General features: G+C 37.2%; 1 protein-coding gene and 1 pseudogene across 3 annotated transcripts in view; both read right to left on the bottom strand.

The window, feature by feature from the left end:
- Nucleotides 1–20,371, bottom strand: part of PROS1 (protein S) — a 74,126-nt gene that overhangs the window by 34,661 nt on the left and 19,094 nt on the right. For both annotated transcript variants that reach the window (XM_084874309.1, XM_084874308.1), the window contains exons 2-8: nt 17,521–17,678; nt 14,640–14,664; nt 9,549–9,635; nt 7,842–7,964; nt 7,611–7,742; nt 3,883–4,008; nt 1,432–1,553 (exon numbers count right to left, since the gene is read on the bottom strand). In XM_084874309.1, coding sequence (XP_084730435.1) covers nt 1,432–1,553; nt 3,883–4,008; nt 7,611–7,742; nt 7,842–7,964; nt 9,549–9,635; nt 14,640–14,664; nt 17,521–17,678 — 773 coding nt within the window. The remainder of the gene's footprint in view (nt 1–1,431; nt 1,554–3,882; nt 4,009–7,610; nt 7,743–7,841; nt 7,965–9,548; nt 9,636–14,639; nt 14,665–17,520; nt 17,679–20,371) is intronic.
- On the bottom strand, nt 13,306–14,587 carry LOC311617393 (phosphoglycerate mutase 1-like; annotated as a pseudogene). Its single transcript has 2 exons — nt 14,580–14,587; nt 13,306–14,105 (listed from the first exon to the last, which is right to left on the bottom strand). The product of its transcript is annotated as a phosphoglycerate mutase 1-like (transcript).

The raw sequence follows: 20,371 nt of genomic DNA, 5'->3' as shown, positions 1-20,371 counted from the left end.
AATTTTCTGTGCAAAAACTGCTATCTAGGTAACAAAGGGAATACTGAAAAACCTGGATGGAATAAATAGAAATGAGATTTAATTATAGTCTCCAAGGAAGCTACAAAACAGTGATTTAGAATCATTAAATCTGAAATCAAATACTTCTTTTCCCTAAAAATAAAAATAAATATTAAAATGGAAAGTCTTATAAATGGCTATTTTGGAAGGAATTATGTACACAGCACTATATTAAATCTAGGTCCAGAAATAACATTTAATTTCCTCTTAGAACTTTAATAAATCTATTCTGAGGTGGATGGTGATGTTTAACTACAATATTTAAATCATAAGAGACTAAGTTATAAAATAGACATTCACACAACATGGCATTTCAATTAAGTACTGTACTATCAAAGTTAGTACATAGGTCAACTATCTTACCTTATCTTCCTTTATCAAGTAGGTAGTATAACATTGAGTGTTACATTTTTGGGGTACTTAAGCTTTGTCTTGATGATAAAGAGGTACATATGATTAAACAGTTATTAAGGATTTTTGTCTCTTTACTATTTACCTCATAATCATATAAATTTCACTTTCACATGAAAAAAGTAAAGGAGATACAATAATTGGACTAAGGATCATTAATACATGATCCTTATTTAAAAATATATAGCTCCAGAGGTTGTGCTATTCATTTCAATAAAGGAAAAACTAGAATCTACCCATAGATTCAATAACATTCAATTTCTTGGTCAATTTCTTGGTTAAATCTGAATAACTAAAAGCAAATTTAAGAGCTACAGAGCAACAAAATTAAACTCTCTGAATTTTTATATACATAAGTCCCACTAAATCTTCTAGTCTGACATTTCCACCTAGATTTTTTTTATTTATTAAATTATTATCTGTGTACATATTTTAACATTGCCCTCCCTCCCATATATACCCTCCCTCCCCAGAGTTTTGTGTCCATTGGTTGTACTTGTACGATGTATACAAGTCCTTCGGATAACTCTTGAAAGTACTAACATGGCTAAGGCCTGATCAAAGTTGTCAGAATGGTGAATAAAGAAAAGTGGACACTGAGAAATGTTTTCACTAAAGTTTCTATGGGAGATTCTTTTTCTCACAAGGACCAGTATAAACCTCAGCTTTCCTTAACTTTCTTAAATAAGCATATATTCTGTAAATGTACATGCTGCACTCTCTGAACTGTGACCCTGCAGCTTTTATTTTTACCCAGCCACTAATTATTCCCAATTGTTTACAACTTTACATATCCATAATCAGTAAATATTATAGATTGTGACGCATAGGCTAGATGGAACTACAGAAATTATGGTAGAACATCTGTATTTTCCTGACTTATCTCAGCTCTGTGGAGATAAGCACCTGGAACTCTTCTTTTAGAAAAGAGATGGTAAGGTTAGCATTGCAAAACGTTACCTCACAACTCTTCTGATCTTGGGCAAGTTTGAATCCTTTCTTCCCATCACAGTAACAAGAATAACCTCCAGGGTAATTGACACAAAGTTGAGCACACATGTTCTCAGAGCATTCATCCACATCTAGAGCGAAAGAGAACATAAATCTTCACATCTCCTAAATGCTCAACCCAACAGAAGGAGAAGTATTCTGATTTTAGTTTGTGATATCAATGACAATAATAAATTTCTGACATCAAATTACATTTAAATACATGAAAATTTAAATGAGTCACAAGTTTAATTTCTTCTTATTTGCACACTGGAAACAATGAATTTAATATTTAAATTTTATTAATTAATACTTAACAAAAATACAACAAGTATACTAACGTTCTGATTTTGAATTTGAAGGCAAAAAGACCGAGAGTCTCAAGTTAGTTGACATTTCTGATTATATAATTCCATTGATACTATCTCCCTATTCTTTGCTTTGAAGAAAAAGTGGGGAATGTAGAGGAGAGAGGAGGATGGGAAGATAGAGATGAAAAGATCCCTTTTAATTGAAGGTCAATGTAATTGAAAAATAAATGATAATATCAAAAACATTTGACTTTTCATAATGCAATGATTGATAGTGGCAATAAATTTAAGGACATCTCTTTATTTCTTAACTTATTTTTATTAAAAGCTCACTGTGCTATATTACCTCCCATATTATGAAATCTTGTATACTGATCCCTGTCCCTACTCCATATTTTGAGAAAGTCATTCTTGAAAAGTTGTAACAATATGCTTCAGCTAAAACCCACACTAAGATCCAGCACTAGCCAAAACCGGTTTGGCTCAGTGGATAGAGCGTCGGCCTGCGGACTGAAGGGTCCCAGGTTCGATTCCAGTCAAGAGCATGTACTTTGGTTGCGGGCACATCCCCAGTAGGGGGTGTGCAAGAGGCAGCTGATCAATGTTTCTCTCTCATCAATGTTTCTAGCTTCCTATCCCTCTCTCTTCCTCTCTGTAAAAACTCAATAATATATATATATATATATATATATATATATATATATATATATATATATATATATATATTTAAAAAAAAAAAAAGATCCAGCACTAATAAGATCCTGACCTTTTCATAAATGCTATTATAGCATAAATGGTTTAAAACAAAACCCCAATATTACTGATCCCTCAATACCATTAAAATGTCATATGATTAAAGTAATACAATATTATGTCATATAAATCTGTTATTTTGTTTTCAATTGTCATTCACATAATAAAACTACAATATAGATTATGAAGTTAGCTAATTACCATCTACAAATGGCTATGGTTCACTGCAGTAATTTCTATCTGGAGTGGTGAGAAAGTAGAAACAATATATGTGTGTTGGAATGGGTGGGTATCTAAAGAAGTAAGGCCTCAAAATCTCAAGAGGAGTATATGTAGCTGAAAAAACTATTCTAAAATTATTATTGATTAGGGATATTTGTAGAGAGAGGAAGTAGATTGGCGGTTCAGGGATTGGGAGAGGGTTATAGAGTTCTCGTTGGGATTCAAACATATCTATTTTAGCACAGATAATGGCAATGGCTGCGTATCCATGTAAAATGTAATTAATGCCACTGAATTGTACACTTAAAACCATTAAATGACCACATTGTATCTCAAATGTAGTTTGTAAAAAATTGCTATTCATTTAATTATTGATAGTTTCGTTCATGGTATTAAATTCATTTTGAAACTTCAAAAAATGTAAAGGAGGATGTGAGATAATTTGTATGTATCCATAATTTTAAAAAAGCAATCCACTAAGACGTCCAAGCTACCTGAGGCACACAGGGCAGCACTGCTGTGGCCAGACAAGTAGCAGCAAGTCCACGGGCTCTTCCACGGCACTGACCCTGCTAATCAGTCCTCTCTCAGAACTCAGCTATCATTTGGTTATGATTAAGCTTTTTTCTCTCATATGCATTTAATTATAACAGAACTTTGTCATTTATTTTACAATAAATAAAACTTACACGCAGAAAATCATTGATAAGTTGGTATAGAATAGAAGGTTTCTAACCACCCTTGTTGTAAGAAAATCCCACATGATTTTTAAACTTGTCTCTTTTTTTGTATGTGCGTATTATTCCTTCCAGCTTGGAACTCTTTTTATCTTTGAATGTTATTTAAATGATGTGAGAATGTGTTTATTTTGCTTTTATCATTCATGGGAGGTCTCTAATCCATATTTAGCTCAGAGGGCCCAGTGGAGTACTAACACTAAGCCTAAAGACATGTGTCTTGCATATTTTGGCTTTGGAAGGAAGCCAGTGGTTATTCAATGGAACAAACTGAGATGTATCTGACCATCTTAGAAAATCTGATTGTTGATGTCAAACAGAACCAATGCTTCTAAATACCCAATGGGGGTTCAAACCCACCCTCTCCACCATCAACAATGACATGACCACAACTCTACCTTCACAGGACTTTGATGTGGGACTGTATCTGTAACCTTCAGCACATACACATTCGAAGTCCCCTGGGGTGTTCTTGCACACAGCTGTGCCACAAATGCTTGGCTTCACAGAGCATTCATCCACATCTATAAATGAAACCAATATATTAAAAGGCATTTTTCCCATACCAAGCTAGCAAAGAACCCTTGATCTGTGTTTCCTGGATCTGGTTTAATATATGAAATAAGATAACAGAGTGGCCTGACAGTAACAAAATATTAAATCTGTCATCATATTTTACTTCACTAAATATTATATCTTTATGCAAGCGCAGAGAATTTGATTGATGTTTGCAATGTGTAGTTATGTAAATGAAAGACAGGGCTTTAGTTATTGTCTTATCTACCAGGCTACACTATGAAAATAAATGGGATAAAGGATTTACCTTAATCATTTAAAAAAAAAAAAAAAGCATATTTTAGGTTGATTTTTAGAGAGAGAGGGAGAAGAAGATAGAGAAACATCAATGTGAGAGCAAAACATCGGCTGTTTCCTGCATGCCCCCTACTGGGGATTGAGCCTGCAACCCAGGCATGTGCCCTGACCAGGAATCAAACAAGCAACCTTTAATTGAATGGGATGGAACCCAACCAACTGAGCCACACCAGCAGGGCCACCATATTATTCATATGTATTTCTAAATACATGTTTCTGAAGTATGGTCTTAAAAGTATATACACTGTGTAGGATCTCAAATATAAAAAACAAATGTGAGATGGCTCATCAGTCTTATGTTTTTCCCTTGGAAAAATAATAAACTACATACCATTATTGTTTCCTAAAATATTCAAGAGTGACTCAAATTTAAAGTGAGATTGAGTAAGGTCTCAAAGTATTTATAAAGCTGCAGTTAATCCAGTACAAATTTTAATGCTACATTAATATTCCTGAAATTTCAGATGTGTTGATTACATTACATAGTAAAGTAGGAGACAAAGTATTGATTGCAATTAGTTATTAGAAAAGAACCTGTAAAAACAAATAAAAAATATAAATAATTCAATGGACATCTAATTATAAGTGAACTTTTCTCATTTGTTCTTTCTGAAGGCAAGTTTAGAATGAAAAATATACTTTCTACTCTAAAAGTTTGGAGTTGCCCTAGCTGGTTTGGCTCAGGGTCCCAGGTTCAATTCCAATTAAGGGCACATGCCCGGATTAGGGGCTTGATCCCTGGCGGGGGGGCATGCAGAAGGCAGATGATCAATGGTTCTTTCTCATCATTGATGTTTCTCTCTCTCTCCCTCTCCCTTTATCTCTGAAATAGATAAAACTATTAAAAAAAAAAAAAAAGAAAGAAAGAAAGAAAGCAAGCAAGCAAGCAAGCTGGGGGAGGGTGGGCGTAAGGGGAAGAAATCAACCAAAGGACTTGTGTGAATATGGGCCTAGCCAATGGCCATGGACAACAGGGGGGTGGGGGCATATGTAGGGAGGGGTTTGGGATGGGAATGGGGGGATAAGGACCACAATCAATAAAATAAATTTAAAAAAATAAAAAAATAAAAAATCTAGGGGTTTAACTTTTCCACAAACTAGATAATAACCAACATTTCAGACATTATTCTATTTTAAAAGACATGTATACTGGTCAGCATTGCTCAATGGTTAGAGCATTGGCCTGTGGACCAGAGGGTCACAGGTAGATTTCTGGCCAAGAGCATGTACCTGGGTTGCAGGTCTGGTCCCTAACCCCCTACTCTCCCACCCCCATTAAGGCACATATGGGAGTTAAGCAATGTTTCTCTCTCCTCTCTTACTCTTCCACTCTCTCTAACAATCAGGAAAAAAAATATCTTCACTTCTAAGGTGAGGATAGAAAAAATAATAATAATAAAATGACATGCACAAAAATAATAATCAATCCCTGTGGTAAGGGAATTTCCCTGTATCTTGACTCTGTAAGTGTCAGTATCCTGGATGTGATAAGTACTATATTTTTGTAAAATGTTACAATTAGGGAAAACTGGGCAAAGGGTTCATGGGATCTCTTTTTATTGTTTCTTATAACAGCATGTGAATCTATATTACTTCAAAATAAAATATTTAATATTTTTAAAAGAAAGTAAAAACACATGCCTAAATTATTTGGTCTGAGAAATATTGCAAGGAATTATTTAAATCATATGAGTTCAGGTTATAGCTCATTGATTTTATGACTCTACACTGACATCTAATGACTGATGAAAAGTTTTATTCTTGAATTTTTTAAGACATTTCCTGGAAACTTGATCCAGGCATATCCACATGTTGACAAAGGCCTTATTGTAATAGTTGTATACACATTCTTCTCAGAGTTCTGTACTCTTTTAATTAGATATCATGGATAAAAAGCTATGCAAATAAAGTACACAAGACCATATGTTCTGGTCTTTTTTATGAGTACTTTTTGTAGTATATAATTTACATGCACATGAGTACTTTTTGTGGTAATTTACATGCACATGTATAACTTCAGTATATAAGGATTAAATACCTTTTAATTAAAAATGTCACAAATTCTTTAGAAGAACAGACTAAGTTTTTTAATGTAGTAGTATGAATGGGTACTATTTGTTTTTGGCATGCATATGGTATCTTGCATTATGATGGTTTTCTATAACATGTTCTAATGATATTAGTATTCTAAATGTTTAACCTCAAATAGACTTTCATATAGGCAAACAAGAAGATATATGATTAAAAACTAGACATATGTTTAGAAGAAATTGTTAGTTCATACACTTTACTTAGTCATCAAACTGCACTTTAAATAATATTATAGTAAACTATAATCCACCGAACACTACAGTGCTTTGAGGGGCAGACCTTTCCTTGACTATGAATTCAATTTGGTATATTCATCAAAGCAGATATGAAGGGAGAAAACTTATGTGCTCTTAGATGTAGAATAAAGAAAGTCAGTTCTTCACTTTCCCCAAATTTCCAACAGGAAATGAGGTGCAAGATGAAGGGTTTATACTAGAAATTAGAGATATTTTGACAAGGAAACATAAAATACAACAAAAAAGTTACTAAAGATTGCATTAGATTTTTTCCTATAGTTGTTTATCTCATTGGAATAAAGGAAGTAATATAGTGTCTGAAAGATATAGCATAAACAATTTTGCAACCACTGTAGTGTACAAGGAATTGCATGAAATTTCACTTTATCACCATATAATAAAATTGTTTTTATTTTTTTAATCCTCATTTGAAGATATGTTTTATTTGAGAAGGAGAAAGAGAGAGAAAGAAAGAGAGAGAGAGAGTGAGAGAGAGAGAGAGAGAGAGAGAGAGAGAGAGAGAGAGCGTGCACACGAGAGCGAGCGAGCGCAACAAGGATCAATTGTTTCTCATACATGCCCTGATAGGGAGATCGAACCTGAAATCGTTTGATGTACAGGACAATGCTCCAACCAACTGAACCACCTTACCAGGGTATAATAAATTATTTTTAAAATGTGATCCCGTGTGTGCACACATACATATGCAATAATAAAATATTCTATAAATATAAAATACAATAAATGTCCTATAAAAATTAAAAGGCAGTCCCATAATATCAGAAGGCTTCAAAGTACATAGTAATGTATATTTACTATAACAGCTTATAACCAGAGAGTTTTCCAAGAATTTCCTGGGGAAATTTCTCTAATTGAATTTTGCTCTCACATGGTAAATATCTTCTATTCTACCTTCTTGTTCTTACCTTTGCAGTTCTTTTTATTTGAAAGTAGAACAAAACCACTTTTACAAGAACATTGGTAACTTCCAGGTGTGTTATCACAAATCTGACTGCAACCTCCATTTATGTTTGAGGGATTTTTGCATTCATTTATATCTAAAAACCAGAAAATAAATTATTTTTAAAGTGATAAATCTTTCAGAAAATTTCTCAGGGGGTTGATCCAGATAAGGCAAATGGGTACTTTACACATACCGTATTGACACTTATCTCCTTGCCAACCCGGTTTACACGTGCAAGTGAATGAAGCCAGGCCATCTTTGCAGCTCAGATATCCATCTTCATTGCATGGCAGAGGGTTGCACTGGTCTGGAATGGCTAAAGGAAGTAGACATCTAGTTAATGTTTACCACATGTAATAGTTAATAAAATGATATAATTTTGATAGAAATCTGGGCACGAAGCCTATAATAAACAAACAAAACATTATAAATCCTTCTTTCAAATAATACTTTTTCATAAAATAGTGAGTCCATAAGAAAAACTTTTTATTTTGCAAAAGGAAACTACTATTTACAAATATATACAGTATTTTATTACTGTAATTTAGATATTTTTTCATATATATTACCATACTTGACCATTAAAACAGTTCCATGAGATATACAGAACACATAAAACTATTCTCAATATTTTTTTTAATTAAAATACAACATCTTTATAAAATCTCAATATTAATAGAAAATAAAATTGGGGACTTCCAAATTGGACTAAAATGGAGTAACAGAGACCAGATTTATCCTCCTGCCTTAAATAAATAGAACTGTGGTCCAAATACATGAAATAATGGTTTTCAGGCATTTAAAAAAAGGTAGCAGAGTACTGTGATCCTTAGGGGAAAGAATTTTCTTCATAAAATGTCTTTATCACCATCTTAAATGGCATTACCATTTGTTTCTTTAGTCATTTGTGTTTTCTCTCTCCTCAAGGGACATTGCAGGGTCCCTAGGTTCCTACACATTTCTACGCCTGCTTATCCAACCTTCCTAGTCAACTCTGTGAGTTCCCTCCGTACTTCCCAAACAGTCCCCTCTGCTTAGGTTAGCTAGAGGAAATTTCTGTTTCTTGCAAAGAAAAACATTTTAAACCTAGCTGAAACTTAATTACCACATTTTGTAAATGTCCTCATAATTTCATCAAGTAGTTTTTTTAAATAGTAATAAATTAGGAATTAAAATAGAAAGACCAATCAGAAATTGTTATCAAATTACTTTCCTGTCCATTAATAAATTAAAAAAGAGATAAAGTGGGAATTAAATATATGTGTTCAAATAGTTTTATAATTATGTAATTATAACTAACTTTATATTAGAGAAAATGCAAGTAAATATCTAGATATTGCCAATGCTGAATATAAAATATTCACTGGACAATATTCCAATCTTGCATTTTCAACTTCTTGCAATTTCACCTTTTTCTCTCTGACTCTCAGGAAACTGGTAAATCAGAGACAGATAATGTACCAGAATTATCACTAGACTCTATGTGAACATCAGAGGGAGAGGGCTAATTTGAGACCATAACATTTTCAACATTTATGTTATTGATGCCAATAGTTAGAAGAATAACTTGGCTCAATTTTTATCTATTAATCATCTGTCACATAAGGTCATACTACATCATTATGCAATGACAGTCAAAATAAAGCTGTTGGGAATAAAATTCTGAAATCTATGACCTCAAGCTTAGTAAACAAGGCAGACAGTTCAAAAATTCATTTTTAATAAAGCAGTAGCATTTACATATGACAAGAATAACTTCAAATGCATTTTGAGCAAACTTCCTTGCTGGGCATAACCTTCAAGGGTTCATTTGTTGATTTTTAAACATATTTACATGGGTGTACTTTTTGAGGGTTTTTGTTTGTTTTTTTTCTTTTAATTGATTGTAGAGGTAATTTACCAGTGACACAGCTCCTTAAATCAGGGTAAGCATTAGTTGACTGACGGCCAGCAGTGAATAATCCAGCTCGGAAGGAGCCAAGACAACCTAAAAATACAAACAAATTTAATCTTTTTAGAGTGGGCATATTCACATAATCTGAAATTATGTAGAGGCACAATATTTATATTCCTGTGGACTTACAGATTCAGCATTCAAAGCAAGATTGCAAAAATACAGATTCGTGAAAAGTATATACACATAAAAACCTAAGTGACCATTCTACTGTTTGACCAGTAGCTATGATGTGCTATGACCACCAGGCATGGAAACATGGAACAGACTGATGAATCTCAGAAAAAAGGTTAGAAGCAGGGAGAGTGGGAAGAGATTAACCAGAGATCTTATATGCATACTAGAGGCCTGGTACATGGATTTGTGCATTGGTGGGGTCCCTTGGCCTGGCCTGCAGGGATCGGGCTGAAACCAGTAGTCTAATCTCCAGAGGGGTCCCAGATTGTGAGAAGGCACAGGCCAGCCCGAGGGACCCCACCAGTGCACAAATCCATGCACCGAGCCTCTAGTAGGTTTAAGAAAGCTTCTCTTTGGAAAAGAACCTTATCACCAAAAGTGAAAACGTTCTTGGATTTGCAAAGAGATTTATTGTCACACAAAAAAAATCTATAACTCTATAGCAAAGACCTATACAGTTACCCTCAAATCTGTAGATCACAGCCTGATTTAAAAAGTGTCTGTAATTAAGTCAATAGAATTAGTTGGTGTTTCTGGTTACTGTAAACAACTTCCAATTCTTCCCATGTTGCATAGAGACTATCAAAATAATATCTGCAAAATGCCTCAGTAGTACAAAGCAAAGCATGTTTACTGCATTAATTTTGTTCCTCACTACAACTCTGTGAAATTACATATGGCAATCTGGCAGAAATAACAGCTGAAAAAATAGAGATAAAATACAGTCTTTAAAGTAACTAGGGGTCACTTAGTGCCAACAACATGTTTTTTAATAGCAGTATATCACTTCATTGTGCGGATAGTCATCAACTTACTAAAAAAGGTGGATTTGATTATCTTTTGCTGAGAAACAAACCCAAAAATTGGTAGCTCAAAATAATTATTTTACCTTAGTCATGAATTTGTGGGTCAAATATTTAGAAAGTGTTGGGTTGGGTGGTTTGTCTGTGCTGCATATACTGGAGGATCCACCTCCAAGATAGCTTTTCATTCACACGTCTCACAGCTCAGGCTCCTTGGCATCGCTCTCTCCATATGACTTATCATGCTGCAGGGCTGCTCCAGGTGGCGGAGTTTCTCTTAGCCGGCTGGTTCTAACATGGCACTTCTTTCCGGGTAGCTAGCTTCCAAGAGGAAAAGGTGGAAGTTGCCAGGCCAACTAGGAGGCATGTTGTCACCTCCACCATTCTACTGATCGAGGCAGCCTCAGGTTCCACACAGATTCAAGGGGGAGAGGTGGCAAGCATGGACTCCATGTAGTGAATGGGAAGTGGCAAGAGTGTATTGCAGAAGAGTATGTGTGATGGGAGATATTTCTGCAGCCATTTATGGAAAGTACAATGTATATCAGATTGATTTAAAGGCTCCATTTGAAGTCAATGTGTACATTAGTATCTCACTGCAGCTGTGACAAATTACCATAATCTTAGTGCTCAAATCAACGTAAGTTTATTCTCTTACAGCTATAGGAACCAGAAGTCTAAAATTACAGTCTCCACAGGGCTGTATCCCTTCTGGAGACTTCAAGGGAAAATCGATTCCCTTGCCTTTTTCAGATCCTAGAAGCCACCTGCATTCTTTGGCTTGTAGGCCTATCCTCACATCACTATAAACTTTTGCTTCATTGTTATATAACCTACTCCCTACTCAGATATCCTGCCTCCCTTGTATAGGGACGCTAACAATTACACTGGGCCCATGCAGGTAAGCCAGAATAATGTCACTATCTCAGGATCCTCAATTTAATTTTCAAAGTCCACTTTGCCATTATAAGGTAACATTTACAGGTTCTAAGGATTAGGACGTGAACCATTTGGAGAACATCATTATTCAGCCTACAGCAATAGGCTGGAATATTTCCCCACATAAATAACACCTTACAACATAATGGTCTTTCTGCAGGCCAAATGAGACCTAAGCAGTTTTAGGACTTTATTCTTTCTCCAGATTCATTTGTCCCTCCTTCTCAATCACCCAGTCCCAGAATTAACTACTTAGATATTGCCTTAGGATTCCTCCTTTGTGAGAGAGCCACTTTTTGCATCACTGAGCAGTAAATAACAGCCAAAATTTGAGAGACCTTAGGTTAGAGGTCCATGTGAAATGTTTCATATGGTGAGGACTCTAGGCTTGATGACAAAGTAGACTTAACCCATAATGCACTTTATATACAAGTCTATATTCATATGTGTGATGTTGTTTTTATGGAAATCTGCAATGGAAATTACAGTATTGAGAGCCAGCTGCGTGACTACTCTAAAGCAGTACAATATAGAGCTCTCACTTTCCACTTCTCATTCTCATTGCACACCAGGAATAGGGGAACTCAGAGAGAATGAGTAGAAAGTTGAGAGTTAGAGAAAGACTATCCCAGTTTTTGTAACTTAAAGCATAAGTTCTTGTAAGAAATGGGATTAGAAACAGAAATTTGTTCCCTGACTTGTTTGACTCAGTGGATAGAGCATCGGCCTGGGGACTGAAGGGTCCCAGGTTCGATCCCCTTCAAGGGCATGTACCTTGGTTGCGGGCACATCCCCAGTGGGAGGTGTGCAGGAGGCAGCTAATCAATGTATCTCTCTCATCGATGTTTCTAACTCTCTATCCCTCTCCCTTCTTCTCTGTAAAAAATCAATAAAAAATACATTTTAAAAAATACATATATATGATTTATATTTTTTTATTTTTTTTAACATCATTCCTTTATTATACTGATCTGAAAAAGATGTAGTAGTTATGCTCAAAATGCTTACTGGGCCCATGTGGCAGGGCCAAGCAACTGAAACGTGATTCAGCACTCACGCACAGTGAGACACACCAGGACATGATCAAGAGACATTTCACTGCCATGAGACAAGGCCGGGAGGGGTTCTAAGACAGCAGGATGGCTCCTACAGGTCAAGGAGCTCATCCCACCGTGGTGTGAGAAATGGCTCATCTGGTGAGGACCACATGTGGGAATAGTTCAGCCACCACTAAAAACCCCAGAAGGGTTTTTGTTTTGTATTATTTTATAGATATATACTTTTCTTTTGTAAAAGTAAATGCAACAGGTAAACATTCAGGATTGATCCCAGTTTTCTGGAGCCAGCTTTTCTGGGGTCAAGGAGGGAATGTTTGACTCACAGGCGTTCATCTTCTACTGGAATGACTAGAGCCCCCAGTCAGTTCACCTGACTAAAGAATAGCACAGGACGGCTCTCAGGAACACAAATAGGCTCTCTTGCCTCTCATTGGTCATGCCTTAACATGGCTCCTCCTTATCCCCCTACTTTTAAGCAGGTCCTTAGTAATAAACAAAACACTAGCAAAAAAACAAGTTATTATCTCTGGACTCTTAGATAAGAGTCTCCCTCGGCTTAGACTGGGGACCTATTCCCTACAGATGTCATTCTGACTAGGTTGTATGGAGGGAGTGGGTGCGGGAGACAAAATGGCTAACACAAAATTGGGTGCCACCAGTCCCCATCTGCAGCTACAGCCTAAGATGCCTGCAGGTGTGGTCAGTGTGACATGTGCAGAGGAGAGATGCAGAGGGGTGGGGTGGGAGGGAGGGTGTCCTGGGGAAAGGCCTCTGCCTGCTCGCCTTCACTTCTTGGCCTTGCCCTGGGCAGCCACAGCCTCCATGGCTTTGTGCACGGTCTCTTCATCCCCCAGGAACTGCATGGGCTTGAAGGGCTTCAAGTTCTTGTCCAGTTCATAGACAGTGGGAATACCAGTGGGCAGGTTCAGCTCCATGATCGCCTCTTCAGAAAGACCTTCCAGATGTTTGACAACGCCCCGAAGGCTGTTGCCATGGGCTGCAATCAGTACCCGTTTCCCCTCCTTAATCTGGGGCACGATTTCTTCATTCCAAAAGGGCAGAGCTCTGGCAATAGTGTCCTACAGACTCTCACAGGAGGGTAGCTGGTCTTCAGTGAGGTCTGCATACCTTCGACCCTTACTGACGTTGCTGTAGAAGGGGTGGTTAGGCTCCATCAGTGGGGGTGGGATGTCATAAGAGAGCCTCCAGATCTTTACCTGGGCCTCGCCATGCTTAGCAGCAGTTTCTGCTTTGTTAAGCTCAGTCAGACTCCCATGTGCCGCTCATTGAGACACCAAGTCCTCACTACAGGCAGCCACATTTGGTCAATGGCATCCAGTACCTTCCAGAGGGTCCGAATTGCTCTCTTCTGCACCGAGGTGAAGCAGATGTCAAACTCATAGCCGGCATCCGTGTGGCCAAGAACCGTGGCTCTGGCGTGGGAATGGAGGAGATTCCTTAGCAACACAACTTCGTCCTGAGCGACACATCTCCGAGCCCCTCCAGTGAATCCTGAGTCCGGAGGACTGATTTATATTTTTCTAGGAATGTATCCATTTTATCCAGTTTCTAAATATATTTTGGGTTAGCAATTTGTAATATTTTATTTTATGATGATTTTTATTTTCTGATTATAAATCTCATCTATATTAGGAGTTTTCATTATTTCCCACTTTTATCCTCCACTTTGTTTTGGTATTCCCTCTTTCTTTTCCCTTGATTAGTCTTACAAGAGGTCAGTCTAACTTATACTTTTCAAAGAAGATATATTGTTTTTGTTAATCTCTTTTATTTTCCATTTAACTTATTTCTATCAATATTTTTATTATTTCCTTATTTCTTGTTACTCAGGGTTTACTTTCACATGGTAATTAAAGAACAATTCTAAATTTTTCTACATAACTTGAATAAAAGAACAGCAATGTTGCATATAGGATATAATCTTCCTCCCAAGGCAAATGAAATTGTATTAGATGAAATATACAAGTAAAGGACTAGACTTTATCATATCTAATCCCATTCATTTCTAGAATTATGTGAATAAAATCCTTTGAACTTACCTAAATATTTTGGATAAAAATATTCCTAGAAAGAAAGAAAAATAAATAAATTATCTTAGAAAGTTAAATTTCATTATAGAGTTAAAACAATTTTAAAATGTGTTTTTACTTTAATGACGCAAATATGTGGGGGAAGGAGGGACAGGGCGGATAAATCGTGAAGGGAAATTTTTAAAATACATATCTTTTTAAATATGCAAATAAGTTACATACAATTGTCATTTTCACATTATAAGATTTTTTTCTATAGCAAAATATACTAGGAGTAGAAAACTAATAATGTTAAGCTAATAAGATGCTTAGTCTTAAGGCAATATTGATCTATTAAGTTATGCTTCAAAAATTTCTAATCTGAAAACAGGTTCTATTAAAGCTTTCAAATGTAATCATACATGTCCCCTTTTTGTAAATTCTTTGTTTTTCCCATAGAGATTAGATAACCATTTGACATATTTCATGCCATGCTGATTGCACAAACCAGATCCAATGATGAATAACACTGAACTGAAGTGGACATTTATCTTTCAGCATCAGGGGTACATAATACCTTACTTATTGATGGGGAATGTCTGTAAATCAGTAATTTGGACTATATTTCTTAGTCCAAATGTTAAAAATGATTTCTAATGGTAAGGTTCTCTGGCTGGTTCACAAAAGACTTCTTAAGCCATAATATATCTAATGTTATTAGAAGTATAAGAACGCCCCATGAGAAACCAGCATTTCTACACAAAAACGTAATGAAGTGCAAAATATAACTTCATCTAGCACAGAATCAAAAGTCTTCAACTGTTTATTTCTCTCACATATAAACCTACACAACACACTACTAGTTTATAAGGATAGGACCTCCCATCAAGTATTTCAGACGGCTGTGTCTTCTACAGAACAGAAGCCAGGAGGATAAGCAACAATGAATGGGTTCAAAAGGAGATTATGTGATGACTGAAAAGAATATATTAGGGTAATAGGGAAGTAAACAGTGGGGTAGAGATTGGGAATGTGAATTAGGGTATTAGGGACATGGACAGCGAGTGGATGGGGCAGAATGGAAGTGAGAAGCAGTAACAAATGTTTTTCTTCCCCTTTATTTCTCCCATTTCTTCTTTTGTCTGTCATATCTTTCTCTTTTGCCAATGAGAAAAATGAGTGGAGGAGAGAAAAAGCATTCATGAGTTCCCTTCCCCACTATCTTCCCTTCACTCCATTATGGTCTTTGGCCTCACTCCCCATTTGTTACTCAAATACTAACATAATCAAGTATTTATGTATGAGTGTACAATATGATATCTCAGCTATGCACAATTGCTTTAAAATGCTCCAGTAAACAAAACAAAATTAGAGTGGGCATAATAGAAAACAGGCAAAACAAGTATGGTGGATTACTGATCAATGTTGAAATGGAGGGAGGATATATTGAGGTATATTATATTTTTCTCTGTACTTCGGTATATATTTTAAATTTCTATAAAATTAAATGTGTGTGTGTATCTATTTCCTAAAAAGTAAGAATACTCTATATATTGTGTGGAATAAAATATTTTCCTCCTGCCAAATGCTTATCCATAAAAGCAACAGAATTGAGAGAAACATTTTGCTTCAATCCCAGAAAGTATTAAAAATGAATCTTTAGGTACCTTGGAAAAAATTCCTTTTGAACCTATAAAGGTAGGCGGAGGTAAAAGAATTAAAGAGAACACAAATTATTACTGTCTTGGACAAGTTCTCCAACTGTAGAGATGATTCTTCCTCATTATCTCATGGTCCTCAGAGCCATGGGAGAGGTAAAAGAGGGTCTTTGTATATATGTTCTTCCTCATTTCCTTTTGGTTATGTAGTTCATCTCAGAAAAGAAAATATCTGAGGTAACCGTGAAGGTTATCAAACTTGAATTCTTAGAGACACTATTTATACTGCTACCTGCAAGATATTTTGGAGAATATCCTCGCCTGGAAAATAAGAGGACTAAAAATAAGGTCATATTCCTGCATATTTAGGGATGTTTATGATTAGATTTTTGTAAACTAACTTGGAAAAATTAATACACTAAGATGTAAATTCTAACCCTAGGCATGACTGATGATATAAAATGGCTTAGGAACGTTCTCAAGGATTTATGGAATAAATTAAAATATTCTCAGGAAACACAGTGCTGAGTGAATTTTTCAGTGAGGATTCACTGACTACCTATTGTATACCAAGCTCTAGATTAAAGGCTGGTTAAAAATGCCTTTAATCTCAGTGGAGAGATTTAATTAAGTATAGTAATAACAATGCAATCACATCTTGTACCCATAATGTCTGTACATGTGCGCATATACACATGCACAGACATTATATTTAAGATGTCTTCCCTCCCTACCCCATATTACCAAGTTATGGTTGGAAGAAAGTATTTACAAAGCATGAGGTTGATACTATTTGCTGGTAGTATTTAAACCATCAATAATTAAATTATATATTGGTTACAGCACATTGCTTTTGGCAATAGTTTCTTCCTGACTAGTCAACCTTCTTTTAAGGTATCTCCTTCTGAAATACTTCAGTAGTTACAAGTGAAATGTGATCTATACACAATCGTTTAGCAGGAGTCCTCAAACTTTTTAAAGTGTGGGCCAGATCACGGTCCCTCAGAGAGCTGGAGGGCCGGACTATATGAACTACTAATTCCTACTGTAACACCTCGGCTGCGCTCACTGCCCAAAAAACCTGGCAGGCCAGATCAGACTCCTCTTTGGGCCGCATGTGGCCCGCGGGCCGTAGTTTGAAGACCCCTGGTTTAATGTTACAAAGGAGCACAGAGGAACAGACTCAAGCTGGAACTGTTCTGTCTATAATTGTATGACCAATTATGCTAACATTAATTTTCATGAGCTCTTACCGTTTCAGGGTAATTTTCAAAGATCTCCCTGGCTTCTTCTTTATTGCACAGTTCTTCGATGCACTCTCTTTCAAGATTACCCGGTTTGACTTCTTCAAAATGAGAATTTGCTCTGCGTTTTCTAACCAGAACTTGTGAAGCATGTTGCTTTGACAAAACTGAAGAAGAAAAAAAAAAAAAAAAAAAAAGTTTATATAAAGAAATATTTCATTTCTCCACCTAAATGAATTATTTTTTAAATAATCCTATCTAATAAAAGAATATGCAAATTAACCATCACTCTGCTACAACCAACAGTCAATCAAGAGCAACTATGCAAATTAACCCCAACCAAGATGGCTATGGCCACAGGGAGCAGGAGGGAGTTTTGGGTTTCCCTGGCAATGGAGGAAACCAAATTTTCCGCACACCCTGACAGGCCCAGGCCTCCACTCAAGGCTACAAAGTTTCAATTATAGAAGGTAAATAAATTCCAATAGAAATGGCGGCAGTCTGCAGTCAGGGAGCAAGCAGGAGGCTTGGATCCGCTCCAGGCTACAAAGTTTCAATTGTAGAAGATAAATAAATCCCAGATACCAGGGCCTCCTGCTTGGATTGCCAGGGGGTGTAGCCAGCCTGCAAACCACCAGAGGCCCCTCGCCCAGGATGCCCACTTCCCCAAGGGAACCCCCACCCTGATCTGGGACACCCTTCAGGGCAAACCAGCTGGCCCCCACACATGCACCAGGTATCTATCCTATCTTATAAAAGAGTGCTATGCAGATTGACCATCACTCCAACACACAAGATGGCTGCCCCCATGTGGTCAAAGATCCTGCCCCCATGTGGACACAAGATGGCCACCACAAGATGGCCAGCAGGGGAGGGCAGTTGGGAGGGACCAGGCCTGCAAGGGAGGGCAGTTGGGGGCAATCAGGCTTGCAGGGGAGGGCAGTTAGGTGTGACTAGGCTGGTAGAGGAAGGCAGTTAGGGGTAACCAGGTCTGCAGGGGAGGGCAGTTATGGGCAAACAGGCTGACAAAGGAGCAGTTAGGCATCCATCAGGCTGGCAGGGGAGTGGTTAGGGGGTGATCAGGCTAGCAGGCAGAAGTGGTTAGGGACAATCAGGAAGGCAGGCAGGTGAGCAGTTGGAATCCAGCCATCCTGGATTGTGAGAGAGATGTCCGACTGCTCGTTTAGGGCAGACAATATCCCTTGAGGGGTCCCATATTGAAGAGGGTGCAGGCTGGGATGAGGAACACCCTCCACCCCCGTTCGCAAATTTTGTGCACCGGGCCTCTAGTTTTAAGTAAGAACCAACATGGTGGATGCTGTAACTCACTACCCAAACTCTTTACTCAACCCTGGTGATCCCCTGAGATCCTGCCCCATCCAATTTGAAGCCCACCCAATCTGTTTGCAAAGGCTTTTCCATATGAGTGGCCTGTCCCAGTTCAGCCTTCAGTCTCTTTAAAAATCTCCCAATTGATGGGGCTTCAGCATGCCCCAAACCTATCAATAAGAAACCCAAGACCCAGCACCAGCACCAGCCTGCCTTGCCTCACACCTGGGCCTCACCTGGGCACTTCCAAACCTGCAGATCTCTCTGTGGCTCATGTTGGGTGCCCCAGGCAGTGGCTGACTTTGCACCTCCCTGGAGACCCAAGAGACAACACATCCAGTGGACAGTTTCAGACCACACCAGATTACAACTCTACACATACACAAGTGACACACTCAAGGGGCAAACTCAATGAACACCAAAGCCCCACAGAAGCAAGTCCTGCTCCATAGGGGTGTATCTTGCACAGCAGCTCTTCTCCTGTAGTTGCAACTGAGGTGAGAATTTCAAAGGCATAACAAAGAACCATTCAAAAATCAAGCATACACTAACAGAAATAAAGAATAATTTACAGGGAGCACAGAGTCCCAAACAAGAGGAACCCAAAGAGACCTACAGAAAGACACATCATATTTAAAAGGCTAAAGGTTAAAGATAAAGAGAGAACCTTAAATGGAGCAAGAGAAGCCCTAGCTGGTTTTGCTCAGTGGATAGAGCATCAGCCTGATGACTGAAGGGTCCAGAGTTCAATTCTGATCAAGGGCACATACCCAGATGCTGGCTCAATGCCCAGTAGGGGGCATGCAAAAGGCAGCTAATCAATGATTTGCTCTCATCATTGATGCTTCTCTCTCTCTTCCTTTCTTTCTCTCTCTCTCCCTTCTTCTCTGAAATCAATAAAAACACACACACACACACACACACACACACACACACACACATATATATATATATATATATATATATATATATATATATATATTTTTTTTTTTTTTTTTAAATAGCAAGAGAAAAGCAGTTAGTTACCTATAAGGAAGCACCCATATGACTATCAGCTGACTTCTCAAAAGAAACTTTGCAGGCCAGAAGAAATTGGCAAGAAGTATTCAAATTGATGAATAGCAAGAACCTTCAACCAAGATTACTCTACCCAGCAAAGCTGTCATTTAGAATTGAAGGTCAAATTAAACTTTTGTTTGACCCAGCGATCCCACTTCTGGGAATACATTCTAAAAACCCCAAAACACCAGTCGAAAAGAATTAGATTATCTACAATAGCTAAGATTTGGAAACAGCACAAGTGCCCATCAGTAGATGAGTGGATAAAAAAGCTTATGGAACATTTACACTATGGAATACTATGCAGCTGTTAAAAAGAGGAATCTCTTACCTTTGGGACAGCATGGATGGACCTGGAAAATATTATGCTCAGTGAAATAAGCCAAACTGAGAAAGACAAATATCACATGATCTCACTTATTTGTGGAATCTAATGAACAAAAGGAATTATCTACAAAATAAGAACCAAAAC

Source organism: Pipistrellus hanaki, assembly GCF_964339955.1.
Source record: "Pipistrellus hanaki genome assembly, chromosome: 2".
Classification (NCBI taxonomy): Eukaryota; Metazoa; Chordata; class Mammalia; order Chiroptera; family Vespertilionidae; genus Pipistrellus; species Pipistrellus hanaki.
The sequence above is the reverse complement of the archived record's forward strand: the minus strand, read 5'-3'. Positions and strand labels throughout refer to the sequence as shown.